Here is a 15,672-nt window from a genome sequence, read left to right on the forward strand (position 1 = left end):
AATTCGATGCCCTCCATAGCTTGCACTGCGAACTCCCGCTCTGCGTGTTCGGCCGCTTCGACTTGATGGTCATCCATAGAGGAATTGTCGCTGTCCTTCCTCGAGCCCCCCGCCCCCACGTCCTCAACCTGAGGCTCCGCCCGAGCCTTCCCCTTCCCCTTCGCGCTCTTCTTCGGCGAGCGACCCGCCCTCGCTTGCTCGTATTGCGCATGCAGCCTCTGCTTCGCATGCTGCGCGCTCTGCCGCGGCGCTGGGATGCGTGTCGGCTGCGCGTGCGGTTGGGGGATGCGCGTCGGTTGGGTTGCTGCGCCGCCGATGGTGGGTCGCGAGCCTGACTTGCGAGGTGGCGCGGGTTGGGCGTCGGCGGTGCCGGTTTGGGTGGGCTGGGCGTCGGTGGGTTGCGTGGGTTCAGCATCGATGATGCGTTGGGTGGTGGGCTGCGAAACCTGCTGAGAGACTGCATCAAGGACCTGGGTCATCGTCTTCCTGCTGGGCTTCGCGGGCTTCGAAGCAGGCATCGTCGCATCTGCCCCAGTCGTCGCCGCCGCCGCCTTCACCTTCTCCCTGGACCCCAGGTTGCGCTGCATCAGCCGCCCCGAGGGCCGCTTCGTGGGCTTTGGGTTGGGGATCGGGGTGTCGTCGTCGTCTTCGGTCTGCTCGATGGCTTTGGATGTGCTGGGCTCGCCAGCCTCGTTGCGCGGGGTGGGAGCCTCGTCCTCGCCATCTTCGAGCTCCGAGAGCTCCGACTCATCGTCGTCGGCCAGAGCAGCGGAGGCGGAGGTGGACGCGCGAGAGGCAGAGGCTCGAAAGGGCGTGCGCTTGTTCGTGGACGCGCTGCGTTTGGTGGTGGTGGTTGCGGCTGGTTTGGCCGCAGCTTGTTTCGCCTTCGACTTGGTCGACGGCGCCTCAGTCGCCTTCGCGCTGCGCTTGGTGGATGCTGCAGTCGGCTTAGCATACGCTGCCGTGCGCTTCTTGATTTCTTTGGATTGCGATGGACCATGCCTAATGGATTGCGATGGGCCCGCTAATTCCGGTGTGGGCGATCTCGATGCTGAGGGGAAGGTGCCGTTGGTGGTGGTTTGGGTAGGTTTCGGCTGGGTTCTGCCAAGTGCGTCAGCTAAACTGTTCGCAGGGCGAGGGCGAGGGGCACAGAATGGGAATTGGGTGTGCGAAGGCCAGGAGTGCGTGCGATGTAGAGGAACGGGTACGTGAGATGCGGGGGAACGCCACTGATCAGGACGACGCGCCAGGATGCCGAGAGATCTGCCCAACTACCCAACGAACGAAGGACGCGTTCCCGCAAAGAAGGTGCAACGACCATAGATCTACGCGCTGGACAGCACACCCGCGGACCATGTATGCGTAGCCCTTGAGAGGTGCGATCTAGCTCCCCATCTACGCCCAGTGCCCAACACTTCCCCCCAGTCCTAATGACTGCACAGTACCCAGCGCCTGATATCCAACGTACAACAGGCGAGGAAGCAGATACTCACCTCAAGCCCATATTGTGCTTGCGCGGCGACCTCCTCCTCCTCGTCGTCGCCTCGCTCGTTCCTTCGTTCTTCGTCTCTGAGTCCTCCCCCTCATCCCCGATCTCCTGCGTGTTCTTCTTCGCCCTCTTCTTTTGCGTCTCCTCCGTCTTGACTTGCTTCTTCGCCGCGCTGAGCGCCGCGTCGCCCGCGTTCTTCTTTCCCGCCCTCTTCTTGACGTAGCCCTGGCGATTGAAGGGCGTCGTCGCTGTCATAACGGGTGAGGTAGGTGGGTAGGTAGGGAGGTTAGTGTGTGAGGAGTAGTATGTATGAGGGAATAGTGTGTGCGAGGTAGAGAGGCAAGTGTGCAGGGGAGTAGGTATGTGCGCGTAGATGGTGGTCGGGAGTAAGTTGATGTGATGGCTATTTGGTCACGGATGGCAATCTCGCGTGGCTGGCCGCTCTGCCAGTACCCAACGCGTGCTGTAGTCTACTCTGCTGTAGTGCGCTGATGGTATGTCGCGTCTTCGCAGCCTAGTCTGCTGCTTGCGTAGTGTAGGATAGCGTGTGTTCGTGGCGCGTCAATGAAAACCAAAACTTCGCCACACGACGCGTGTATGTTGCTAGCACAGTATGTGATAGAAGTAGAGCACGCGCAAGGAAAAGGGTTAAGGTTAGCCAGCACGCAGCGCGAGGTGGTGAAAGGGAAGAGCAAGAAAGGTGATGGTCCAAGCTGCCCTTGTGTGGCGAGACAGGGGCTAGGACAACATGCGCCAACATCACGTGAGCGGCTCGTGGCAATCAACGTCACCTTGGCCAGATTGGGAACAATGGCGCGTCGCGCGTTGTAGCATGTGATAAAAGGACGAGAGTACGAGGGTGAAGGTCGAAGAGGATGCAGGGTAGTGCGAGTTCCATAGCGCGAGAAGTCTTCGACTAGAAGCACACAATCACACTCAACACAAGATTCGTTCCATTCTGCAAAGTCCGACACGATGGATACATAACAGAGTGCTATACCAGTCCGCATAGTAACAAGCCTGCCTACGCATATAACGTCCGAGGTCGATATCAAGGAGAGTCTAGATGAGTGGGGGTGTTCCCGTCGTAATGCAGCCAAAATCCACTTGTCCATATTGCAGTCGAAGCAAACAAGTGATCGATTCGAGTAAGAAAGTGAACGACCCGAACGACCAAGCGACCAATATCCAGTGTCCTACGAGAACCTACTCGGGAACCTTTTGCATTGTGAAGGGACCCTCCCAGAAGATCTCAGACGCGCCCTCTGCGGCACCGCCTATGCCTATAGGGAAGGAGACTAGTCAGCGATGGATCCAAGGATAGCGAAGGGGGAGAAAAGGGATACAAGGAAGGCGAAGAAATCAACGATCACTCACCTCCATTCTGCCCAAGCACGACCTGCCCGATCATCCCCCGCGGGAAGACGATGCGCCACGTCCCGACAAAGTTCTGCCCGCCAATAACATACCCGTAGAAGAACGTATAGTACGCGGAGCTGATCCCGGGCGGCGAGAAGCGCGAGTCTGCGAGGATAGGTCAGCGTTCGCACCAAAGATGAACCGACAGCGCAGTAGAGACGGCGCCGCCATCAACCAACTACTCACCTCTCTTCGGGAACCTCAGCAGCCCAATCATCCCGTCGCACGGACGCACCCGGCCGTATAGCTCGTAGTCGTACAACGCCGCCGCATCTTGCTCGTCCACGGTGCCATGCAGCAACACCGACGACACATGGTTGCACGCCTTCAGCGACCGCGGCGGCAGCACGCGCCGCTGGCACTCTGCGCACGGGCCCTCGTCCTCCTCGTCTTCGCCCTCGCCATCCCCCTCGGCTTCCTCCTCCTCTGTCGGCACCGAGAAACTCTCCCGCACGGGTATGCCGAAGGTGTACAAGTAGTCCCGCGACGGCCGCCGTGGGCAGCAGCCGCACTCCTCGCACTCGACCTCCTCCAGCCCAAGCCCGACGCTCTCGAATATAGCATCGACGTCTTCCTTCCCGCTCCCGAATCGTTCGCGCAGCTTACAGCCCGCACACTCCTCGGGCTTGCGGTCAGAATCGTCGTCGGCCGGCGCGTACGCCTTCTTGTGCTCCTCAAGCGAGCGATAAACGTATTTCTTGGGCCCCGAAAAGACATCGCACTTCTTGCCGTCCTCCGAGACTGCGAAGGAGGTGTTGTAGGGCAGCCACCCTGTGCGCGCGTCGTCCCGTCCGGGGAGCCGAGCGTCGTCCGCGATGGGCGCGACGAACTCGCTGATGCGCCACGCGCTGAAGTTCATGACGAGCTCCGACATCTGCGCGTCGAACAGGGGCGTGCGCACTGGTTCATGCAGCGCATTTTGTAGATAGTGCAGTTGAGGGAGCTGGAAACATGGGTGAGTCGATGAGTACGATGAACCCCGAAGGAGTCGGGGACGAGGACAGGACGGAGGTAGGAAGACAGTGCAAAAATACGGATGAAGTGCTATTAGATGGACGTACGAGCATTCTACCCCTCCAGAGGCCTGTCATGGTGCCGGGCTCGTACATGTGGCTCATGCGGATGGAGTCGCAAAGGGCGGAGGGCGGGTGGTTGTTGTCGTCTAGGATGAGCAGTTGAGTCATGATCTGAGAAAAATAGGGAAGATGCACACATCCGACCAGGGCTGAGCTCATGAGACAGCGCATCGTGTCCGCGTCCCATTGCAGGGAGGTCGGATAGTGGGGGTCCCGGCGCGGTAGCGGTGTGCCTCTGTGTTGGTTGTACTTGCGTATGTCCTCTTTCGTGAGCTCTACCTAATGGAAAGTTACACTTGAATAAACAGGCGAACGCATATATGGACATGTACGTACCTCGAAAGGTATATGAGATCCTTCCTCCTGCCTGCGGCGCAAGTACGCCTCCCACCGCGACTGGTAGTCCTCCGCCAGATGGTCCGGCACTTGCAACTCGCTCAGCTCCTGCCTCGCGAAGTAATGCAACTTCGCCACGCTGGACACAAGCGGGAGCGAGAAGTCGAAGTCGCGCCCAGCGTACGGCCATACGTTGGGCGTAGTATGCGATGGGCGGGCCATATGAGACTGGCGAGCGCGCGGGTAGATGGGGTAGGCGCCGTGCACGGTGACGAGGTCGGAGTGGGGTAGACCCTGCGGACCGTCGGCAACGGGCGGGTAGAAGCACTCCGCCGGTAACTCGCCGGCGGGATACTGATGGATGAATGGTGAGCTAGAAGAGGACAATAGGCGAGGGGAGACGCACGCGGAAGGGCATAAGAATGAATGGAAGGAGACCGCGCCTCAGACGCTCCCTTTCTTGCGGTGGCTCGGCGAGCAGGTGCTCTGTGGATGGTTGAGAAGGTTATGGATGCGGCGAATCAGCTTACGCACCAGGCGTTGTCAAGATCCACGCTGCTGAGAGCGCGGACAGAAGCACTTCGTCTTGTTCGGGCCAGGGAATCGGGCCCTTCACTTCGTCGAGGCTCAGGCGGCGGCGCACATACGCCATCACGAAGCTGTATGTATGCCACTGCTCGAGCATCTCACGCGTCTTCCCGTCGTCCATGATAAGCAGCGCATATATGCCCATGATTGCCGCGTCCACATCCGGGTGGTCGAGCGGCGTGTGATTGACGATGGGGGTGCGGACGTAGTTGAGGACAACGTCGAGCAGCTCGCCCAGGTCCTCTGGCCGTATGCGTCCGTTCACATTCCCGAGATCCTCTTCCGGGCAGCTGGTGGCGAGCCAGTCGCAGCGACGGATGACGGCCTCCATGTCGAAGATCTCGCGGCAGATGTGTCCCTTCTCAACGAGGGACTCGAAGATGGGCGCGAGGTGGATGGTGCAGGTTAAAGCGAGATGCTCAGGTGCGGCAGCGTCGTCGCAGGCGACCAGGTACACGGCGACTTCGTGCAGGAGCTCAGCGGGAAGGACGCAGAGCCTGGACGCGCACATGCGAGGGGAATGCATTGTGGGGGAGGGCGGCGTGTGGACGCGTATACCTTTATAAGCCGCTTTTTGGGTGCCACCGTGGAAGTGGGAGACAAGGGGCGGTGTTCTGGATGTGGGGGAGGTGGATTATACGCGACATGGCGCGGGAATTCAACGGCGGTAGGGTCCGTTGGACGACACGAGATGGGGGTTAAACTCCGCCAGTATTCTCACGGATGATGCCGTCAACCGTGTATGCCGCCCGCCGGCACCTGCGGTTCGTAACCCACCACGTGCCAAAAGCGGCGGATATGTGCTTGCTTCCAAAAGCGGATGCCATTGTTCTCCGCTCATCATCCCCCTGAAGCGCGAACCGCCGCCCGATGACTGATACTCCGTCATCCTCCCTTGATGGGCCATACACTCTCTCCTCCGCCCAATGCAGAGCTTGTGAACTTCAGCATGTCTACGTACGCAAAACTCTCCCTCGCATCCGGTGGGTTGTTGCGTTATGTTCGCCGCTGCGAGCGCCACCAGCGGACTACTCAACCAGCCGGAGATGAACCTCACGCACCTGCCTACCGACCACCCAATCTGACACCGACCCATTCGCATTGACCGGCCCGCCCTCGGCAAACCCTCATGCAATCGTCGAGAGCGCTCACTAAACTATTACGTACCACCCCGTACGACCCTCCCTTGCCCGCCCGCGAGCTCCCGCTGTCTGGCCCTCGTCCCCTGCCCTTTTTCGTGCGTCAACCGCGCGTCAGCAATCCCGAGAAGACCCGGCCATTCAGAAGGGCTCGGGCACCGCAACGCGTCTGACCGCGAAGTCTGCGCGAACCGGGGGCCCTGCGACGGTCTTAGCAGCTAGAAGCACTGTATAACCTCTAGGTGTAGTATTCATAGTCTGAAGTCTGAATGTACCTTACTGGCCATGCTGCATACTCTTCGCAACCCTTCGCTTGCCATGCAGCCCACCCTCGACCCTTTGCCCAATCAGCCAACTCGCTTTTCGCAGCCGTCGAGCGTGGAGGAGCCCGGTCCCCATTACCTCAAAAAACGCGCGCCACATCAGGAAGGCTGGTGTCGATGCCTTCACCGCAGTGTCGACGCTCCCACCCCCGCGATGTCGATGCCTCCACTGCAGTGTCGATACCTTGACCGCAGTACCGGCGCGTGGGACGAGGATCCCCTCACATTCAGCGCTCGACGTCCTGTCGGACGACCTTCTTCCCATGAATCTTCCTCTTCGGGTGCTCGTCCTCTCATGACCGCTTATTCGCGGCCTTCCACCGTGTTACTGTGCGTGACTTCGCTTGATTGATTGGGACCTCCGTTGTTGTTGACTGTAGCCCGCTGCCGTTATGCCGTTATGCTGTTGTTCGCGGTGGCTCTGCTGCTGTTCGCGGTGCTCCTGGTGCTGTTATTTGCTCCCACATCCTTCCCTGATAATTCGGAATGCTCTCACACAACTCTCACATCCAATTTCCGCGTGATTCGGTCGGACGACGGTGTTCAAATGGAAGACCTGCCTCTCTGAACGCAACTTCTACGTCGACATAACCGGGGGCGCGGTCTAGACTCGCTAGGCATCCTAGTCTCGTGGGTCAGGCGGGGATACAGGAAGGGCGCTCGTTCTCAGACGGAGCGCACAGAGAAAGCTAAGCAGAGGTAGCTGAACCGACAAACCTACGAAAGCCTACCGGACGGGCTAACCCTACGACTCGATTACTGCCTTAGTCGCGCTGGGACGCATGGACGCTGCGAGGCGATGATCGACTCGACTCTGCAACGCGAAAATGGACTTCACGACGCGTGATGCCGGTCTCTGCTCCGCGAGGAAGGACGATTCGACGCGTTGGCGGTCTCTACGACGCAAACGGGACCCTCGGGGGCCAACAACCTCACAACGCGACGACGGAGATGAAGGGCTGGCCGTCTACCTGGCAAGACGCGCGCTGTGAGCTGGTTACCGGGATAACGTGTCCCAGGGATGTGTGTGCCACTGCTACGTGACGAGGACCTTCGCCTTACGACTCGCAGCAATAACTTTAACACCAGCACCCTTACGCCAGCACGGCCCTCACAACTCGACGACGGAGATGAAGGACGGTCTACCTTTGTTCCTGCAGTACCTAAACCCGCTACGCAACTTGACGATAGCTCTCCACACAACTCGACATCCCGTGCAACGTGTGGTGAGTCTAGACATGCAAGGGCAGAACTCCGTCGCAGGAGAGGTTACAACTTCGTCGCAGGTACGAACCCCGTCGCCACAGTAAGTCGTTCATTTCCGTCTTGTGTTTCTTCCTTGACCTTCCGTCTCGTCACCTCTTTCACCCTCCAACCCTTGCCATACAGTTCATCTCCGTCCTTGTAGCATGCGCCCTTCACGACCCGGAGACTTGCGACCCTCGACGCGCCACAAATCCCAAGCGGGCCACAGGTAATCTCCGTTTGCTCGCAGCGCAAGCCAAACTCGAGTACCTCTGCTCGATGTCCGTTGCTTCCGTACATTCGCCACCATCTTCGCAGTCATCGTGGCCCTGAAATCTCTCGCGGTCTTGGTGCCATAGTTGCTGGTCGTCGCAAGTATCCTCGACGCCGCCATACTCTATTTCTGACCCTATTTTACAGGCTAATGTTCCACCCTTTCCACGTACAATGCCTATTTACCACGCGTCCCACAATGTTCATCTGCCACGCGGTGTCCGCTCCCAGCTGCCACGCCGTCCCCATTCCTCCGCGCCCTCGTGTAAATTTCTCCGACCTTTGGTCAAACCTTGACGCCCATCGTCCTCGACTCGGCAGCCCCCGGTGTCCCTGGCCTCTTCACGTACGCCACCGCGGCTCTGCCTCAGCACCGAGTCCGCATCCTTTTAGGCGCGTACCTTCCCCTTCTTGAGGTGCCTCCGTCCTCAGGCGTGCCTGGACCTTGACTCCTCCGCCATCCCTGCCTCGTCGTACGTACCCCATCGACTTGCATTCCCGTCTCCGCCTCAATACATGCCTCCATCGCCGTACTCAAGCGTGCTTCCATTCCCGTTCCACCGTGCACCTCCGTCTGCGTACCAAAGTACACCTCTGTCTCCGCTTTAAGGCGTACCTCCGTCTCCGTCTCGCCAGGCCTCAAGTCATTCCGCGCGGCGAACACCGATGTGCATTGCTCCAATTCAGCATATACAGCGGGGTCCGACGCCCAAAGAAGATATTCGGCGAAAGCGCATACAGATAACCCTTCCGTGGGTCTCGTAAGGATAAATTCGGAATTCGAGGCGCGCAGAGGCCGTAAGGACCTCGTAAAAAGTATGTAAAGGGCCTTCAACTCGAGCGCGAATTCTCACCGCATTGAACTCAGAGGAACGCCGCATTAATATCGTCAGGTGTACCGCTTTACGGGTCCGATGTTGATCTGCATGTTGACTTACGGTGGCTAGAATGGGAAAGATTCACAAGATTAGCAGGCGGTGAAGTGCGGGTCCGAGTCTGGAATCAACGACGCTACCTCGTAGGGGATCGCCTGTCGTGCTTTCGAGTCCAGTACTCTCTCATACGGGCTCACCCGATGCATGCGCCTATAGATCTATGGGAGGTCTTAGCCCGCTCGACATTCATTTCTTGCGCCAATCTCGAGGACCTGGCGGCGATCGCCATGCGTAGGCGACAAGCTACGCCTTCATGCGACGGTCTGTCCACTCGGCTGATCGCGTGTACCTTCGCCGAATCGCTGTCGTGATGGTTCGAATTTACGATAGGGAGTCCAGCCGCATATACAGCAAGTACATACCACAGGTGACCGGTACGTGACACCTCAAGACCATCTTCCTACGAGTTCTGCCGGTCAGCATAGTCTCCAATCTTGTTTGCAGGATTCAATGCCTGCCGCGATGCACGGTCTCGTGGTCGACTTCGTGGATGTTCCTATGGTGAGCCTCGCGGCCCTTTCTATGGCGAGCTTCCTGATTTCGTATGTCAAGCTCCCTGGCCCTTCCTATGACAAGCTTGAGTGACGCTCTGACATGGCCATGAGGAACCGGTAAGTTTCGAGGACAAGCACTGAGCGCTCAGCGTCGAAAGAAGGCTTAAAAGTGATCGCAGCAACAGATCTTGTGGCCGGCTTCGCCCCACACCCTCGTATTCCTAGTGGGGCTTTGAATGCTTAGCATCGCCGTGCAGCTTCTCTCAAGCCATCTTCGATGTTCGTTCGCTTTCTGTGGGCGAATCTCATGATACCTGTTTTCGGGCTCGGCTGGCTGGCGAGGGTCTTGTGGTCCTGCTTAACTTACGGCTACCTCTCTGCAGTGTCGGAGATCTTCCTTCCCTCCGCCAGTAGAGAAGGGTCTTCCCGAGCCCATTCATGTTGTTTACCCGCCGCTGTTCATGCCTGACGCGTGCTCGGGTTCTATGTGCGAGACGCAGCTAATAGCGTCTCGCGAATGATAGGCACTACGCTCTGACTTGTTTGTTTATGCGACCTTGTCGACCTCCGTTTCGGGGCTCTGTTTTCGCTCTCACGAACGTAGGCCCCTTCCCCAAGAAAACTTTGCCTCCTTCGGCGGATTCCGACGGCGCAGTACTTCAGGTGGATGAACCCCTTCCTCACAGCCCCAACTGCCTTCCACAGACCCGGCATTCTATCCCCCCTGGATGCACTCGGTGTAGTTCAGCCGTACAGCCCGGTACGTTACCTCTGCCTCACAACCTTTCTTTGGTCTCACGCGGATGACAGCCTTCCCGCCGAGATGCCTAGAATCAGCTCTTTGTCTCTCGTACATGGGAGTACGGTCTCTTGGACATGGGAGTAAGATGGAAGCTCGTCCCTCGCACCGAGACCCTGTACGCTTCGCCCACGTATCTCGAACGCGCCCTCACCTTGGTCCTGGCGTCCCCAGAATCTCGGCCTTCTCGTCCGACTCGGCATTCTCTTCGTAGCATGGAGGAATTGTAGAAGCGAGTCATGGGTCCGCTAGGAATCGACTCCGACTATTTCGGGGAAGGTACCTAGAGGCGTTCGGATGCGAAGGCGAATTTTGCCTTTGTCACGGTCGGTCGCAGTTCAATTCCGTGTCACAAGTTTTGGGTAGCCAGTGCGTGCACCGTTCTAAGCGCGTCAAGATGGTTAAGGCGATCGCCGGGGGATTGTGACGAGGCTGGGTATTTGACCAGAGTAATGGAGTGAGGAAGCGCAGGGTAGTATACAGCCTCTAGAAATACAGCAAAGATGTACGCGTGAATAATTTGGACAGCCAAATGTAAATGATCTGAAATACACACAAGTCGCGTCGAGCGCAAGTCGGGCGACCCCTCGACTATCCAACGCGTCGTTCACGTGATCGCGCTTGTCGGTCCGGCGATATGCGGGAAGTTGAACTTCCTCGAATTGATGGTGCCCGTCAGGCTCGTTCAGCGCTCAGCTTTGGCTCAGCTGGTGCTAACTGTCCTCCTTGCTTCAGTGTACCTTCAATGCATGTGCACCTACTAGTACCAAACGACGACGAGGCTCAAAACCAGAATCAGCCAAGGAGATTCCGAGAAAAGTCACGAGCAGAGCGTCAATTGGGATGACCAAGTGCAGGCGAAATTTTGATTGGACGAAGAGTGGTGGCGTCAGTGAAGGCGGCGGAGGCGACGTGCCGAGGGACAGGCAAGAGGCGCCGGCAGCGTGAGAGGTTCGGCAGGGCGTCGAAGTATTGGCAGCAAATCGTCTCGAGCTCTATACAGTACATGCGATGATGTGGCAGCTGTTAGCCTGAATGTAGGATACCAGGCCAGCTTGTTACTGGATTTCGTTCTGACAGCAATGACTGAGAGGCGACTGTGCTGTCGAACCATGAAAGTACGAGCTGAAAAGTTGAACCGTGATGTCCTCCGGCCCTCTTCGGAACGCCCTCGCGCGCATGACATCATGCCCTTGTCAGCACGCCACGCCCCGAATCTTCGCGACGGACGCGTGAGAGGCGGCGTACATAAAGCGGGGAAGAGCGTGCTTGTCTTGAACCATTTCGACTGCTTTCCTCGACGTTGACCTCGACCGCAACTCACGCTAGCAACTGTGAGTAGACAGTTCTCCCGCTTGTGCTGTATTCCCTCGCAGCGCGACTGCCGGGGCAGTAGCACGTTCGCTGAGCAGCGCGCCCAATATTCCGAGACATAGAGCTAACGGCGTTCGCAGAACTCGCAAGATGATTGCTCCCCTCGCCCGTACCGCCGCCCGCGTCACCGCACGCCCTGCCTTCGCCCGCGCCTTCGTCGCATCGCACGGCATACACACCCTCCCCGAGCTCCCGTATGCGTATGACGTGCGTCATCCGTCCCTCTTCCTTCGTATTCAGCTCCCATTGCGTCCCCCTCCTCAACCATCCTCCGATATTCCCTCCCTTCCCTCTCCCGTCCTGCCGCACAGCTGCTTGCACCATCACGCATGCATGAGCGAGGTCCTGACCGTCCCTTAGGCTCTCGAGCCGCACATCTCCGGCGAGATCATGAAGCTGCACCACTCCAAGCACCACCAGACGTACGTGAACGGGCTCAACGCCGCCGAGGAGCAGTACGCCAAGCTGCAGAGCGCCGGTGCCGACACCTCCGCCGTGAAGGAGGCCATCAAGCTCCAGTCCGCGCTCAAGTTCAACGGCGGTGGGCACATCAACCACTCGCTCTTCTGGAAGAACCTCGCGCCCGCGTCGAAGGAGGGCGGCAAGCTCGAGGCGGGCCCGCTGAAGGACACGATCGAGCGCGACTTTGGCTCGCTGGAGAACCTGAAGAAGGAGCTGAACGCGAAGACGGCAGCGGTGCAGGGCTCTGGTTGGGGCTGGCTCGGGTGGAACCAGGCGACGAAGAAGCTGGAGGTCGTGACCACCGCGAACCAGGACCCCCTGTTGTGTGAGTACTTCGGCTCTATCGAAGTATGCAAAGGCTGACAGTGGCTTCCTTGCAGCCCATGTCCCCATCATTGGCATTGATATCTGGGAGCACGCGTTCTACTTGCAGTACAAGAATGTCAAGCCGGATGTGCGTCCACCTACTTTCCTTTTCATCGTGACCACCGTACTAATTTGCCTTTGCACTAGTACCTCAACGCCATCTGGAATGTCATCAACTTCAAGGAGGCGGAGGCGCGCCTGAAGGCCGTGCTCTAAGCGCCTGCGCTACCTTGACGGTTCTCTGAACGGTACACACTGCACTGCAGTGGCGTCGCTGCGCTGGTCATCGCAGAAGCATGTGCCCGTCGACGGTACCCTTCTTATTCCATCATTCATGGACCTTTTGCACAAATGTACATTAATGAATTCATGCTGCTTTCGACGAACTTTGAGTGACTTGCCGTCTGAAGACAAGGCAGGCAGATGCCCAGCAGGTCAGATCGTCAGTACGATGGATCGAAACGCGTACACGTGTAGAGCCCTGTGAGTACGATGTGCTGGACATTCGCGACAACGCTTCGTTGTGTGCCACTCGTGTAATGGAGAGGAGAACCACAACTGGGGAAGACAGATCGTGACACGGAATCGAACTGTGACCAGCTGTGACGAAAGCAACCTGGGTTGCGGGATACACGAAGTCATACCAGTTGGCGCACAGGTAAGGCTCGTTGAATACAGAGAACACGTTGCGTAGACCTCGAAGGCCATGATATTGAAGGCAAGACTATGTACAGCGCGTATCTTCTTATTATAATCACCCGCGATAACCAACAGCAGTCTTGATACGTTCTATCTTGTCGTTGTTGGTCCCAGTGGCTGGTAATCCCCATCCTTTCAAGTAGTTTCTCTTCTGCGCTGGTGTGAGCGCTAAGATAGACGCGAGGTTGGTAAGAGGTGGATAATTCGGCTGAGCAATTGTTCAGAAAACACCATCGTTATGCGTTAGATATACATAACGTACTAACTGGGACGGTATCTGACCATCCGTGAATGGGATTTCCTCGAATGGGTGTAGATCACCAGCCAGACGATTGAACGTCTGCGAATGTATTCGTTAGACCGAGAGCAGATATTGCTTGTGAAGGGGCAGACCCTAGCGGATTGCGTGTGACATTTCAGCAGGGTTTTCTCCAGCTCAGCTATAGGGTTCTTGTACGTCGCGTGATACTCTTCGATTCCTCTGAGGACCGATGCCATAAGGGCCTGCGCGTAGACGGGCGCCCCGACTACTGGATGCGTGAGCTCGACCGTTGACAATTTATCGATAATATTATTGTCACGCACTGTATTGAGGAAGGAATTCCACTCGCTCAGCTGGCCGCTCGTCACGCCCGCAGAGTACATGATACATGTACTCTAAGCCTGCCAGGAACTGGTCAACAGTTACGCCATCTGCAACGGGCATGTTAGACTTTGCCGCAAAGGGCACACGAGCATGCTGGAAGAGTCGTCGTCGGCATACCCTGTGCATAGAGAACCTTTTTCGCAAGCAGTTCAGCATAATCAATTGCCGCCTTCTGTTCATCAATAGATGCGGGAAGAGTGACGGGACCGGGGGCACCGTTCACGGCGGGGTTCGGAGCAGGAACGTTCTGAGCCATTGGGAGTGGCGACAGGAAAGCGATCGCGGGAGTGGGCAAGGTGATTCGGCAGCGATCGATGTACTAGTATATGCGCAACGGTAACAATGAGACTCATTTGGCTCGACACGGCAAGGCCGCTGCTCGGAGATGTATTCGGCGCGGTCCAACATCAAGTTGTCCGGAAGGGGTAATCGCCCATGCGCTAGATCCGTCGTGAGTCTTTCCACGAGCCTGCCGAGATCGATCTAACATGATTGATTCCTGGACAATGGAGGACCAGATATTCTCATCGGAGCCATCGAAACAGACATATATAGGACGCGCACAGTCCTTGCTGCAGGGCTGACATTGGCAAACATGCAAGCCGGTAATCCCCCCACTCCCCCCGCCGCACCTGTCGGTCCTGCCTCCCGCCGTCCAACAGTGCCGAGCAACCCGCCTACCGATCAAGACATCGTCACAGCCATGAACTACTTGCAACACACGCATTTCGAAGCAAAGCGTATGTTCCATCCTCGACCGCCGTCCGGACGCTTACGCAGCGCCAGTCGGTCATATCAACGTTCGACACTTCATCGAAGCCCTTCACTACTTTCAGGAATTAACGTGGTACCGAATGAACCACGAGCTGGTCGCTGCCAACAACGTCCGTGAGTGGCCGGTAGTAAGCTTACGATATATTGATTGCTTACCACCAATGAGCTAGCCCAGTGGGCACAGAACATGAGAAACACACTTGCGCAGCGCATCACTGCTGCACGCCAGGTGACTCAGAACAAGCTTCACGCACTTCAACAATCCAGCACAACGATTTCGCGCATAGCTGCAAAGGTACGCAAATCACGTACCCCTCGCTTCAAGCGCCAGATAATGCTCGAAGGCCTACAATGGCGCGCAGGGCCACGGCGGTGGTGCCCATCGATACGCTGTGGTCGCTTTCGTCGACGGATCGTTGCCCACGGACGCTCGAAATGGTGTCAGTCATCTGCTTGCCTGCATCAATATTGTCAAGCTGATTGAACGAGATAGCCCCTCCCCGGCCTGTACGGTGTCGAGGACATCATAGGCTTGAGCGCCGCCGAACTTCATACTTACCTTGTGAACTACGGCTTCAATCCTGCTCCCAATGGCAATCTGCCACAAGGCCTACCGGAGCGCCGCCGGGCCCTGAGGGACTCAATCGGAGCGCGCGTCTACATCTAGCAATTCCTTTTCTGTACGTTAGTATCACCCAATTATTGGCAGCATACACACCGTGCTTCTGCCAAGAATATCAGAGCTCGTGACGTGAGTGACGGCGCACTCCTAGACAATCGGGAAGAAGGAGATGGGCAGCCTGTAGGTCGACACGAGAACGCGTAGCGATTGTACTTTGTAAGCAGAAGACCATGCCGTCAGCGAAGCCTATGCGTCACACTTATATGACGCGGCAAGAGAAATAGGGAGCATCGACGTTTTTGCAGTGTTTTCAACGACATATGAAAGACCGCGCGATCGGGGGCGGCAGCAGGAATGCAGTGAGTTGCGAAACAGGGCCTGGAGGAGCAACGTCGCCTCGATCCCAGCGATAAGGCACTCGGACAAGGAGGGTTTGATACCAAGTGGGGAAGCGGGTGAAGGGGCTTGGACGAGCGAAGCCGTTTGGGCCCGAGCAGTGGTTGAGTCGAACATTGGCCGAGGCTCGAACTCGAGTTGATTGATGCGGATGCCGGTCCGGCTAGCGTGGGTAACAGCACGTGCAAACATGGAGTGGCTGCCTGGCCCTCAACCG

General features: G+C 57.5%; 9 protein-coding genes across 9 annotated transcripts; 4 read left to right on the top strand and 5 right to left on the bottom strand.

Annotated features, from left to right (window-relative positions):
- The first annotated feature begins 562 nt into the window (after positions 1 to 562).
- Positions 563 to 1,428, top strand: SCHCODRAFT_02316256 (uncharacterized protein). Its single transcript, XM_050342351.1, has 2 exons — positions 563 to 1,083; positions 1,133 to 1,428. The coding sequence occupies exons 1-2, from the start codon at positions 661 to 663 to the stop codon at positions 1,364 to 1,366; spliced, it is 657 nt and encodes a 218-aa protein (XP_050199596.1). The 5' UTR covers positions 563 to 660; the 3' UTR covers positions 1,367 to 1,428.
- On the bottom strand, positions 1,429 to 1,852 carry SCHCODRAFT_02316257 (uncharacterized protein). The gene has a single exon (XM_050342352.1). It carries the CDS (start codon positions 1,742 to 1,744, stop codon positions 1,490 to 1,492), a length of 255 nt encoding a protein of 84 aa, XP_050199597.1. The 5' UTR covers positions 1,745 to 1,852; the 3' UTR covers positions 1,429 to 1,489.
- Positions 1,853 to 2,425: 573 nt separating this feature from the next.
- SCHCODRAFT_02628751 (uncharacterized protein) lies at positions 2,426 to 5,505 on the bottom strand. The gene is made up of 8 exons (XM_050345489.1): positions 4,855 to 5,505; positions 4,727 to 4,806; positions 4,321 to 4,674; positions 4,122 to 4,263; positions 3,970 to 4,070; positions 3,095 to 3,851; positions 2,867 to 3,013; positions 2,426 to 2,772 (listed from the first exon to the last, which is right to left on the bottom strand). The coding sequence occupies exons 1-8, from the start codon at positions 5,432 to 5,434 to the stop codon at positions 2,696 to 2,698; spliced, it is 2,238 nt and encodes a 745-aa protein (XP_050199598.1). The 5' UTR covers positions 5,435 to 5,505; the 3' UTR covers positions 2,426 to 2,695.
- Positions 5,506 to 6,365: 860 nt separating this feature from the next.
- SCHCODRAFT_02504397 (uncharacterized protein) lies at positions 6,366 to 6,847 on the top strand (the record flags this gene model as incomplete). The annotated part of the gene is made up of 2 exons (XM_003031350.2): positions 6,366 to 6,700; positions 6,751 to 6,847. The coding sequence occupies 2 exons, from the start codon at positions 6,366 to 6,368 to the stop codon at positions 6,845 to 6,847; spliced, it is 432 nt and encodes a 143-aa protein (XP_003031396.1).
- A 1,169-nt stretch (positions 6,848 to 8,016) lies between these two features.
- SCHCODRAFT_02316344 (uncharacterized protein) lies at positions 8,017 to 8,855 on the bottom strand. The gene is made up of 2 exons (XM_050342353.1): positions 8,743 to 8,855; positions 8,017 to 8,694 (listed from the first exon to the last, which is right to left on the bottom strand). Exons 1-2 carry the CDS (start codon positions 8,745 to 8,747, stop codon positions 8,256 to 8,258), a joined length of 444 nt encoding a protein of 147 aa, XP_050199599.1. The 5' UTR covers positions 8,748 to 8,855; the 3' UTR covers positions 8,017 to 8,255.
- Positions 8,856 to 11,570: 2,715 nt separating this feature from the next.
- Positions 11,571 to 12,701, top strand: SCHCODRAFT_02628772 (manganese and iron superoxide dismutase). The gene is given in 5 exon segments (XM_050345490.1): positions 11,571 to 11,697; positions 11,851 to 12,277; positions 12,333 to 12,406; positions 12,466 to 12,566; positions 12,586 to 12,701. 4 exon segments carry the CDS (start codon positions 11,581 to 11,583, stop codon positions 12,532 to 12,534), a joined length of 687 nt encoding a protein of 228 aa, XP_050199600.1. The 5' UTR covers positions 11,571 to 11,580; the 3' UTR covers positions 12,535 to 12,566; positions 12,586 to 12,701.
- Positions 12,702 to 12,986: 285 nt separating this feature from the next.
- On the bottom strand, positions 12,987 to 14,064 carry SCHCODRAFT_02749369 (uncharacterized protein). Its single transcript, XM_003030943.3, has 5 exons — positions 13,781 to 14,064; positions 13,603 to 13,710; positions 13,411 to 13,544; positions 13,280 to 13,357; positions 12,987 to 13,225 (listed from the first exon to the last, which is right to left on the bottom strand). The coding sequence occupies exons 1-5, from the start codon at positions 13,917 to 13,919 to the stop codon at positions 13,073 to 13,075; spliced, it is 612 nt and encodes a 203-aa protein (XP_003030989.1). The 5' UTR covers positions 13,920 to 14,064; the 3' UTR covers positions 12,987 to 13,072.
- A 272-nt stretch (positions 14,065 to 14,336) lies between these two features.
- Positions 14,337 to 15,186, top strand: SCHCODRAFT_02628779 (uncharacterized protein). The gene is made up of 5 exons (XM_050345491.1): positions 14,337 to 14,403; positions 14,450 to 14,551; positions 14,608 to 14,732; positions 14,782 to 14,888; positions 14,999 to 15,186. Exons 1-5 carry the CDS (start codon positions 14,367 to 14,369, stop codon positions 15,102 to 15,104), a joined length of 477 nt encoding a protein of 158 aa, XP_050199601.1. The 5' UTR covers positions 14,337 to 14,366; the 3' UTR covers positions 15,105 to 15,186.
- Positions 15,109 to 15,606, bottom strand: SCHCODRAFT_02316496 (uncharacterized protein; the record flags this gene model as incomplete). Its single annotated transcript, XM_050342354.1, has 1 exon — positions 15,109 to 15,606. A coding segment is annotated over one exon (311 nt), but the record flags the coding sequence as incomplete, so codon positions are not given.
- Positions 15,607 to 15,672: the final 66 nt, after the last annotated feature.

The sequence above is a fragment of the Schizophyllum commune genome (assembly GCF_000143185.2).
Source record: "Schizophyllum commune H4-8 unplaced genomic scaffold SCHCOscaffold_7, whole genome shotgun sequence".
Taxonomy (NCBI): domain Eukaryota; kingdom Fungi; phylum Basidiomycota; class Agaricomycetes; order Agaricales; family Schizophyllaceae; genus Schizophyllum; species Schizophyllum commune.